Source organism: Lithobates pipiens, unplaced genomic scaffold, assembly GCF_037356315.1.
Source record: "Lithobates pipiens isolate NorthernLeopardFrog02 unplaced genomic scaffold, aLitPip1_a1.2 Scaffold_3, whole genome shotgun sequence".
Classification (NCBI taxonomy): Eukaryota; Metazoa; Chordata; class Amphibia; order Anura; family Ranidae; genus Lithobates; species Lithobates pipiens.
This window is the reverse complement of record NW_027507790.1, coordinates 284930130-284942013: the sequence shown is the minus strand read 5'-3', so window position 1 is coordinate 284942013 and position 11884 is coordinate 284930130. Positions and strand designations below refer to the sequence as shown.

Genomic DNA, 11884 nt, shown 5'->3' with positions numbered 1-11884 from the left:
AGTTTCTTCGAAAATAATGGTGGCCACACAAAATATTGACACTTTTAGGTCCAATTTGGACATTTTCACTTAGGGGCATATTCACTTTTGTTGCCAGCAGTTTGGACATTAAAGTGGTGGTAAACCCTTACACACCACTTTTCACTGCAGGTAAGCCTATAATAAGGCTTACCTGTAGGTACCATGGATTTCTCCTAAACCTGCATGGTTTAGGAGATATCCACTGTATCGTCTGCACATGCGCACCAAAGAAATGGCTTGTTCATGCTGTTTATTCAGCTGATGTGCCGTGATGTCATCGCGGCTCTGGCCAATCACAGCGGTGGAGCCCACAAACCCGAAAGTAACATTCGAGAAACTTGTCGCCCGTCACATTGGTGTACGGGGACCGCTGCACCAGCTTCAATCTATGGTAAGTATTTCATAAAGAGCTAGTATGCATACATATTAGCTCATTATGCCTTTGTCTTGCAGGTTGTTTTTTTTATGGGTTTACAACCACTTTAATGGCTGTGTGTTGAGTCATTTTGAGGGAACAGGAAATTTACACTGTTATACAAACTGTACACTCACTACTTTACATTTTAGAAAAGTGTCATTTTTTCCAGTGTTGTCACATGAAAAAATATAATAAAATATTTACAAAAATGTGAGGGGTGTACTCACTTTTCTATTTTATATATTCTCCATATATCCATCTTGCTATTTTATCATTACTTGACCTTTCCATTCCCAGGGTATCTTTGATCTAAAAAGTGGCGGTACAAAGCGTGTGTTTTTATTTGTACTTAATTTTGAATTTGTATTTGGAACTTCAATTTGATTGTTGCTCGATTTTTAACCCCTAAATATATATATAGACCCTATGGACTGGCTTTTACATTTTTTTTCCCTTTTAATTTCTTTTAGGAATAATTACACATTCCATAGGTTGCATTTGCCCTATAGTGTTTATGATATATGATATGTGTGCGCCTCACACTTACAGTATCATTAATTGATAATGGCACTCCAAAAGCAGCAAAATGCGTGGGTAAAAAACACACAAATCTCTAAGCTCAAAAACATGCATGAGCTACTTTGCCACCTTTATTGCACTTTTAGCAGCCCACTGAAATGAATGGGCTACCCTATACCCTGTACCCTATACCCTATACCCTATACGTGTAGCATGACAACATGCTGGAATCTCACAGTGGGATGTGTTCATATATATTTCATGTGTTCATACATTTGGGAGGTATAAAGACTTTTCACATTTTTGTTATATTTGTAAAATTCAGTAAGGAGAACTGCCTTGACTGTTTAGTCTTGAAGTCCTTTAATATCAGTCTTACAGAATTAAATAACAATTCCCGTTTGATGTTCAAATTATTTTATTCTTTATTAGACTTCTTTGTTCCTTATCATCAAAAGAAACCATTGAAAATAACGAATGAGATGCAAAGTCTGAAACATACTCCCCGCCCACCCAAGGTGACTTCCGGCAGACATTTAACATGCATGGAAGACAAAATAGTGACAAACTGCTCTGCATGGGTCCATTAAAGGGACAAGGACAGGTGGGATGAATAGGAGGCTGGGGGATTTAGCTGCTCACAGAGAAAGAAGGTGGTGTTCATTAGATCTGAGATTTCCAGATAACAGGTATGTGTCCAGAAAATCATATATACGATGCTCAGAGCTTCCAGCAATCAGTCACCCAGTCTTGTCTGCGCTACTAGATCTGTGCCATACTTCCTCCACAGCTAACAGATAGGTATAATCCCATTGGGTGCCATTCTCATCCCAAAGGTGCAACTATAGCCATGCAATGAAGTCCAGCTGCAGCACGGACCAAGTACAAAGAGATAACACAAAATCACAGCCCCCTCTTTAAGGCTGCACAAAACGTTATCCAAGCGGGAACAATATTTGGCAAATCTTTTGGGTAAAGTGAATGTATATCTAATAGACGCACCTGTGCCACATCACTTTTTTTTGTTAGGGTGAAGCAGCACCTTGAACAAAATTTGTCTTAAACTTGTTATTTAGAAGGACCAAGTGCCTTCTATCATATAACAGCCTTTCTCAACCTTGTTCACATGGAGGAATCCTTGACTGACTCCATTGTACACTATCCACAGCTCCAGGCACATTAGCATGGTGGTTGGGGGGAGAATGCTCTTACATTAAAGGCCATTTAGAAAAATACCTCTTTACTGATAGCTGAAAAGATCATTGGTGTCATTGGTAACTTACAAGAGAGGCGTAAGTTGCTCATTGCTCAAGGAACCCCTAGCATCCTCTGGAGGAGCCCTTCTGGTTCCACAGAACTCTGGTTGAGAAAGGCTGTTCTTCGATGTTTTGAAGTTCTGTCATTCTAAATATTACTGTTACATGTAGATCATATTGGGTCGTTTTGCACAGAGCATACTAATAACTAGATCAAAGGGTACCTGTCAGCAAACAAAAGCGGGAGCTGCCACCGGTGCCTAGCTCTTAAGGATGCATGTTCCATGTCATTCTTATCTTTGCCTCACTACTAATGAGGTATAGACCAGAACCAGGAACAACCATCTGCCTAACAAGTCTCCTGACACCTGTCAAATGCTATTTTGAACCGAACTCGACCTACAAAGTAGGAAGGGTAATGAAGATGGCTCTGGAACATGTGTCTTTAAGAACAATTCAACAATGACAGCTCCCAGATTTCCATCATGACAGGTTCCCGTTGAAGATCCATCCACCTTTGATCACCTACCAGTTTCTTACATCATTTGCCACGATCGCTGTGGCGAGATTCCAGTTCCGCCCAGCTGAATGCAGCCAGTGTAGGGAGGTATCGTTATCGCACTTTGATTATTCCTTTTTTATATTGCACAGGAAGCAGGAGGGGAATGCACAGTTGGGTTGATTAGAGATCTTTCTCCTGGAAAAACAGGGACTAAAAAATATTCACACAACAGCGTTCACCCATAAATAGAATAATAATGACATGGATGGCCGATTCGGTGTTTGCCAATATTGCAGGCCAGGAAAGTAGCATTTTGCAGGTCTTACCATTCTGGAGTCCAGTGTTCAGAAGATTTAATATAATAATAGAGTGCAGGTCTTCTTCAATAGAGAGCGCTGTAGTCTGTGAATCATCCTTATACATTGTACATCTACATGTCTGGGGCTGGAACAGGACTGAGCAAAGCTTTATAGACTGTTCTCACATGATAAGGCTAGTGTAACAGTCTTTATAGTAGTAACAAGCAATACAGTGAAAAATAAACTTGAATATCCCCTATCATCTGCTGCTCTTTGGACAGGTACCTAGAACGGCACCCGGACAAGCTTTTGTTCCCTGTAAATGCCCTCAATATATGGCTGTGTGTGAATTGTGCCCATGTGTGCATATATGAGATTCACAACATGCATAGACAGGCTCTTGTAATGCCCAGTGAAAGCCTGCAAATGGCTTTATGCCATCTAAATACACTAACATCCCCACCGTATTGTCATAAACCGCTGTGTGCGACCTGCTTCGTCCAAGGCCACGCCATGATTGCACAACAATCAAACAGTGACATTGTACTTAACTGATAAATGCACAGTGACAATTTTCTAGAAAACAAAAGGACTGACAGTGTGCTCCTTGCTATTAGCGTCTGAGTTTTGGCGTTGATAACGTCCTTGTAGGTGGTGGGCAGCACAGTTGTGGCTGGCATGCGGTGGCCACTGGATGCAAGGGTCAGAAAAAGTGTGGCCTACCAGACCTTAGATGTCCAGACCAGTGAAAAAGGAAGAGTAAAATCAGTGTGTCCCTGAGTCAAAAGCTCTTACCAAATCATTCCCTTTTTTACCAGGTAGGGGGTCAGAGTCCACCACCCTGCTTTGATATGCATAGTCTCCGACAAGCCAACCTGCTCTGCATCAGATAATCTGCAACACATTGCCTTTCATTTATACAGTGCTGTACATACTTATACATTAACATATACAGTGGCGTGTATACCTACGCAGAGTCCCATGTCTTGCCCCGACTGCAAACATATAATGTGCTATGCATACGTGTTGATATATCTACAGAGTGCTGTGCATACATATACATAGCTCTGTGCCCACAGATCTATACCCCCCCCCCCATATAGATGTGTCCTGTGCTGTACACCTATATTTATCTACAGTTCTGTACATCCAAGTTATATACCAGACTTTGTACACAGATGTGTGCAATGTGTCTCAGTTTTAAATGCAAAGACCCTTTCCCCTGCAGTATATATATATATATATATAGAACAATATTACATGTGCATAGATTTCCTCTCCATTTGTGCATTTTTCTAGGCTACAGAGTTGTCAGTCCAATGGGAACCAAGTGAGTGTTGACTGTCATGAGAGTGTGTAGATGTTCTGTGTGTAGCCTGTGGGGTATGTATGAGTACACAGAGCATGGGAGCTAATATGATGACATGTATTCAGGAATTAGTAAGTAGTAGAATGACACGGAATGTGCATGTGACTGTGAATGTTGATTGCATGTGGACTATCGGTCTGCACGGGTCTCATTTAAATAGGTTCAATGGCGTCTTTGTAAATAACTTGAACCTCCAGAACCAACTTGTGGAAATCGCACACACACACATGTATAGGAGTCGCTTTCATCAGCAGCTCATGGATATTGCCATTTTTTAAAGCTAGCAGGTTTTTAGCGACATATGAAGACTTGCAGATACATATTTAGGAAGTTGATTCAGGTCTTCCATCACTAAGAAACTCAAATGATGAGAAAAGTTCTACAGTAAGCATTGTTACTTATTATCTGTTGTTTTCCAGATATACAATACCCATACAAGTACATACACTATATTATCAAAAGTATTGGGACACCTGCCTTTACACACATGAACTTTAATGGCATCCCAGTCTTCGTCCGTATGGGTTGAATATTGAGTTGGCCCTTTGCAGCTATAACAGCTTCAACTCTACTGGGAAGGCCGTCCACAAGGTTTAGGAGGGTGTCTATGGGAATGTTTGACCATTCTTCCAGAAGAGCATTTGTGAGGCCAGGCACTGATGTTGGAGAGAAGGCCTGGCTAGCAGTCTCTGTTCTCATTCATCACACAGGTGTTCTCTCAGGTTGAGGTTGGGACTCTGTGCAGGCCAGTCAAGTTCCTCCACCTCAAACTCGCTCATCCATGTCTTTATGGACCTTGCTTTATGCACTGGTGCGCAGTCACGTTGGAACAGGAAGGGGCCGTCCCCAATCTGTTCCCACAAAGTTGGGAGCATGAAATTGTCCAAAATGTCTTAGTATGCTGACGCCTTAAGAATTCCCTTCACTGGAACTAAGGGGCCAAACCCAACCCCAGAAAAACAACCCCCACACCATAATCCCCCCTCCCCCCACACCATAATCCCCCCTCCACCAAATGATTTGGACCAGTGCAAAAAGCAAGGTCCATAAAGACATGGATGAGTGAGTTTGGGGTGGAGGAACTTGACTGGCCTGCACAGAGTCCTGACATCAACCCAACAGAACACATTTTTGATGAATTAGAGCCAAGACTGCAAGCCACGCCTTTTTGTCCAACATCAGTGCCTGACCTCACAAATGTACTTCTGGAAGAATGGCCAAACATTCCCATAGACACCCTCCTAAACCTTGTGGACGGCCTTCCTAGAAGAGGTGAAGCTGTTATAGCTGCAAAGGGCCAACTCAATATTCAACCATACGGATGAAGACTGGGATGCCATTAACGTTCTCAATACTTTTGACAATATAGTGTATTTACAAACCATAAATACATGTGAATGGTGAAAGCCCTCTGCAATGGCTATATCTCTTTGTCACCAGCTATGATAACATGATAGTTGACTATAATATAGAGAAGGAGAAAATAAGAATGAATCATGTGGAAGCAGCATTGTGTATATGCTAAGATACCATTGAAAAGTACATTCTGCCAGTTAAAGTTTGGCAAAAAAAAGATGACTGTATGCCGCTTGAGCTATTGGGTGCCTCTGCCTTGTGACTCCTCTCCAAAGCTTCCCACAATTTCTCTTAGGGGATTTATACACAAGCATCCAGTAATAGCCAGTCAAAGCAGAAAGATAATGGGCAAAAAATGACAAAGTGTATTACAAACTGTGCTTTGGCGTTGCCGGATTTTACCCTGCTGTCCTATGTACAGTACCTTACAGCAAAAATGGCAATATAGACATATGAGACGGTAGATGATCTCCTGCAGGATGCGGCGGAAATCAGAACTCATATAGTGAACCGAACATTCAGTTTGTAATTTATTCTGCTAATAGCATAGTGAGCTATGATATAACGGCACTACTAAGGCTGTCTGCAAAACACAAGAGCTTACTCTCTATACCGTGTCTGTGTGTGTTATCCATACGACCAATCAGTAGTCGAATCCTAGCTACTGTCTAATCATCATTTAGGTTCTTTGGCCAAATATTATTTTCCATCACCCATTACCTGGTTTTTGACAGCTTCACCTGTCGAGAGATTTCAAGCCCTATTGGTTGATGTTGGCTGCACCCAGTCTGTGCCACACCAGCGTCACTGGTTCCTATAGAAATGATGTACCCAGAGAACAAGTAACTTTGTCATTTGGACTGTCTCTAGCATTCTTCATAGTCATGGCTGTACCCCTATTCATGAACATGACATAGCTGAATGAAATGGATAATGAAATGCCTAGCTATGTTTCTAATGTGCTTTTTAATACCCCCCATTATGTTTCATTAAGACCAACCCCTCTATGGCTCTTTTTGAAGCGCAGGCTTCAGTGGTCCATTAAGGTGCTTGCAAGGGGCGTCAATCTGTGTTTACAAAATGGGGGAATTGAAGTTGTGCGATTCGGGCTGATGCACAAGCATGTAGCGAGTATATGCACGGTTTGCTTCATACGTCATGATCTTGTACAATGTCACTATTGTGCAGCAGCAGCTTCTGTGTGTTGGCGACATTGTATTACGCATGAATACCGAGATGTCGGCTGTGTCTCCTTCAGCATGGAGATGAGTTGATTGTCTGGTATATTGGGACTGTGAGGTGTCAGTATGAGTGTGGGGTCACAGTGTGTTTGATACATCACTAGTTCCAGGAGAATACCAGACTCTACAAGCTGGAAATCCTGACAGTCTCCTGGTAGTATCTGGCAGTGACACTGGAATTCCTCAGGATGCCAGGACTGGGCGATGATGGCTCATCCGGTGTGTTGGCAGGGGGGGTGGGGATGCTGATGATGGCAGCTGTCAGATCAGACGTTTCACAATTAAGCTTCATGTTCCCGTGGGGTTTGGCGTTGAGGCTGGAGCGGCTATACAGGCGGAGAAGAGACACAAACACAACAATGTTAGATGTCTGAACAAAACTACACACAGTGCAAAATACAATGCAATGCAGCCCGACACTTATTTAGATGAACTCGTTGTTGGAAGTAAGTCATTTACAGCATGTCGGTCCTAATGTGGTGACTACTAGGCACTTTTTCATCACGCGCATGCGTACTTTTTTTTACTTTTTATTTTAGATGGAGCGAGGGTTGGTTAAAAGATACGAGATGCACTCTTTATTTTTTCAGTTACAGCAATCAATATTATTAAAGACGCAAGTATTGATCTACTGAATAATCCAGTCGTTCAGAGACACACACAGACCTTCATTTATTTCATGTTCCTGGTGGCCAAAATTGCCATTGTGAAAAGCCCAGTCATAGACATTGGCCTTACTGAAGAGTAAACTTACATGGAAAATGATGAAAAAATGATTAGAGTCTTGTGAGACAATCAACGCTGCTTCAGCAAGATCTTGTCTCCTTGCCTGTTTGCAGGTCCCAGACACAAGGAATGGGTGGCAGTAGATCCCTGGACGGACTCACCTTCTTTTCTTCTCTATCTTTCTCACCCCTTTTTTCCATCCCCCCCCCCCTTTTTGTAGTTTTTTTATTTTCATGCCGGTTCTGAGTCCGGCACTTTCCCCTCCTTGGTTTGGTCTCAGTTCCCTTGTGCAGCCACCTGTCTGCTCTCCTAGCTGTAGAAAACCTGACAGCGGGCTTTCAACCCATTTGAGACTTTTTTACTGGACAATAATCCTTTCTAATACTATTGAGTGCGGAAAATAACTTACGGCCTTTTCACTTTGTAATGTGATATTTAAAGCGGTTGTATCGTTTTTTATAACTTTTACCTACAGGTGAGCCTATAATAAGGTCTATAATAAGGCGTACCTGTAGGTAAAAAGAATATCTCCTGAACTTGTATGGTTTGGGAGATATTCCCCTCGCAATGAGCCGCTGACTGCAGTGGCGCATGCGCACAGGGGATTCTCAGCTGAAAGTCCGGCAGAAGCCAGACAATGCCGGGAAGAAAACACCCGCACATGCGCGGGAGTGATGGCATCGTGGCTCCGGCCACTCACAGCGCCCGAGCCGCGATACCCGGAAGACACGCCGAGGGAACATGTCAGCTCCCTCGGCGTGGACCGGGTGAGATGTCGGCACCTCGTTCTAAGGTAAGTATTTCATAATGAGCTAGTACACGGTGCATACTAGCTCATTATGCCTTTTCCTTTACAGCAAAGAAAAAGAAAAAAAAGTCAGCGGGTTTACTCCCACTTTAACAGCCCGTTCACACCTGAACGTTTTGTAGCCCTACGCCTGAAGCTACAAAACGCTGGAGGGAAAAAATCCATTATTCTCAATGGAGATGGTTCACATCTCCACTCCATGTCGCCTGAAGCCCTACGCCTGAAGCTCAAACAAGTTCCGGACCCTTTTTTGTCGCGCGAATTGGGCTGATTTGGGCGTTTTCATTCCCATAGAAACTAATGGAAACGCTCGATTCGAGCGTTTAGCGCGACAACGAGCGTTTCTACGGGCGTTTTGACGCTGTATCTGCTCAAGATAAAATAAGCAGATGAAAAATATTTTTCCTATTGGCTGAAAAAAAACGCCGAAGTTAAAAAACGCTCGTTGTCGCGCGTTGTAGTGTGACAAAACGCTCGTTGTCGCGCGACAAAACGCCGGTAAAAACGTTCAAACACGCTACGCTCGGGTGTGAATGCAGCCTAAGAGCTACTAAGCACTTCATATGCATTTTTTTCTTCTATGCTAATTTAGGCGGTTGTTTGTATATATAAGACACTATCATGGTTGGCTATTATTATTTACTATTTAGTTGCAGTTTCATGGTACACATTACAACTGCAGCAGTTATTTTTATCATTTGTTTAGTCACCACCACCCAACACTAAGTAGATATTGTTATCTTTGACGCTGAATCACTTGCACCCTTTTTTTTCACTCATCTACTGAGGGTTGTTACCCATCTTCTGAATTAAAGAGGGATTTTTAATCTGCACCACTTTGGTCCTGTGATTCCACAGCTCTATGGAAGGAAGTGCTGAACGGTGGCTATGAATTCCAGGAGTTGTGATGTCACCCATAGGCTCCCATTGTCCAGCTGTTGTTGGCGCTTCCTCTTCTCCCCTGCAGCAGGCTGCTCACTGACACGGGGGAGCCAGCTCTGCAGGATCATGTGACCAGACCAGATTAAAAATAGGTAAGTACTCACATCTTTTTTATACAGGTTGGGCAGAATAGGGAGGAAGAAGGGGAGGGAACATTTTTAAGTATAGCTATAGTTAAGCTCAGTGCTGGGACATGGTCATTCAGTGCCCAGTGAAAAGATGCCAAACTGCACCCCTCCGTTCATGATGTGCAAGCCTAGGGGATCCTATGGCCAGCAATCTTGTTTTCAATAGTTTTTATTTCAAGTTTTCAATTCTCCATGATAAAACAGAAATACAAAATAAGTAAACAGTATCGCTTAAAGAGGAAGTAAACCCTGATGAGTGTTACTTCCTCTTTGATTCCCTGCAAAGGTAAAGCATAATGTACTACTATGCATCGCATCGCATCACATCGCATAGTAGTCCATTATGTGTCACTTACCTGACACAGGAGCCAGCGATGTAACCGCTGTCCCCTTGTGTACGGAGCCTCTATCTTCTTGGTGGGTCTCGCTACTCCGGCGCTGTCATTCAACAGAGCCGCGATGACGTCACTCCCACACATGCGCACGGGAGCCGCCACGTGCGGCATATCGCCGTTGACAGCGGCACGCTCAGTGTGCCTGCGCGACGCTGTCTACGGCACATGCGTTGTAGACAGCGGTGCCTGTCTTTCGGCAAATATCTCCTAAACCGTGTAGGTTTAGGAGATATTTCTTGGACCTACAGGTAAGCCTTCATCTAGGCCTTAATCTAGGCTTACCTGTAGGTCAAAGTGGTTTGTAAGGGTTTACAACCACTTTAAGTGATTACCATACCAACATCTGTTAACGATAAAAAACTACTAATAACATTGGTCTGACATATTGTTTTCTGAGGTAGCATTGACGTCATTATTGTTACATTTATGTCCCTCTGTAAAAATGTTATAGACTGTTACTGGTGTTTAGATTAGGATTTGCCACCTCATGACAGACCGGTTAGAGATGACCGGCATAGATATTTAAACCCAAAAAGAGATAGGTGAAGAAAGGAAAGAATATGAAATGAGTTCGAGTTTTAAAGGTTTAGAAGGTGACCCCCCATATCCCGACCCCCACCCCCGCCCAGCCCTCTTTATGTCTCTATCACCCTATGGTCTCCTGCTAGGTACCGGATCTGGGGGCTCCATAGTTTTTCAAACTGCTGTGTTTTGTGATTTAATATGGCTGTCATTCTTTTATTAATCGTGATCCAGGAGAGTTTATGTTTTAGGTGGGCAGACGGCACCACAGCCACTTGCCATGATTTGGCTATTATGATTCTCGCTGCTGTGAAAATAAACAATATTAGAAGTTTTTGAGGCTTTGAGGCTGAATCCCCCTCTGCCCCTAGCAGTGCTTGTTTCGGGGATTTAATTAAATTTACCTGGGTGAGGGAATATATAAAATGATACACCCTAATCCAGGAACGTTTTATTTTGGGCAGTGCTGGATCACCGATCGTCGCTCCTATAAGCAGTGGTGGTGTGGAACATGGACAGCTGAGTCAGTATTTTCAAAATACCGATGAATGGGTCCGAGGGAGTTAAGCTTCGCCTGGGAATGGGCTTTAAGCTCAAGCTTTGAATAAGAGTGTACACCCCGAAAGTTTGTCCTAACAATTTGTTTGTTAGTCCAAAAAAAAAAAGTATCATGGACAGTATTCAATTGTTTTTGCTGTTATTCTTCCTAATTTTAGCCACATGGTGGCGCTGTGTGTATGTTTTACAAGACCCCTCCGGCAATAAACTGCTTTCTGTAGGTTGCGGGTCTATTTCTAAAGAGGCAAATGTTACCGGCGCCTCCTTCACCAGACTATTATCTTCTACCTCTGTTCACATCCAACAAAATTTGCGTTTGCCTACGCTGAAAAAACGATTGGCAAATCTTTTCCAATCGTTTTTCTGTCAATCCTTAAAGTAAAACTAATTGCAAAACCTTTTTTTTATTTATTTTTTTATTTTGGAGGGTGAAGAGACATTAGAACAGCTGTCATCTTATCAGTGCTGTCTGTGTCCACATTAGGGAGATTCATCCCATTTGTTCTATTCATTGTTATCCCTGCAAGTGAAAGAAATTCCCACATTTTGGGGTTTTTACCAGAACAGTAATAGAGGGAGAATCTTCCAATGGGAACACTAATTCTGGTGATACTGGTGACAACAAGGGATACCCTCGCTTTGGGGGGGGGGGGGGGGGGTTCTCACTTCCTGTTTTGGCTATGGGACAGAAAGTGAAGGGAAATCTCATCAATGGGCCACAAATGGCGAAAAAACCCCAGAGGGCAGTTATAACCCTCCCTTACTCTATTCAAAATGAAAAAAAAAAAGTTTTGCCTTTAGTTTTACTTTAATACTACAATAGC

At 42.8% G+C, this 11884-nt stretch overlaps 1 protein-coding gene across 1 annotated transcript in view; it reads right to left on the bottom strand.

Annotated features, from left to right (window-relative positions):
* Positions 1-6257: 6257 nt before the first annotated feature.
* The window catches only part of KCND1 (potassium voltage-gated channel subfamily D member 1), a 122531-nt gene continuing 116904 nt past the window's right edge, over positions 6258-11884 (bottom strand). Inside the window, exon 7 of the mRNA XM_077463258.1 lies at positions 6258-7307. Within this exon, the coding sequence (XP_077319384.1) occupies positions 7106-7307 (202 nt within the window). The 3' untranslated portion in view covers positions 6258-7105. The remainder of the gene's footprint in view (positions 7308-11884) is intronic.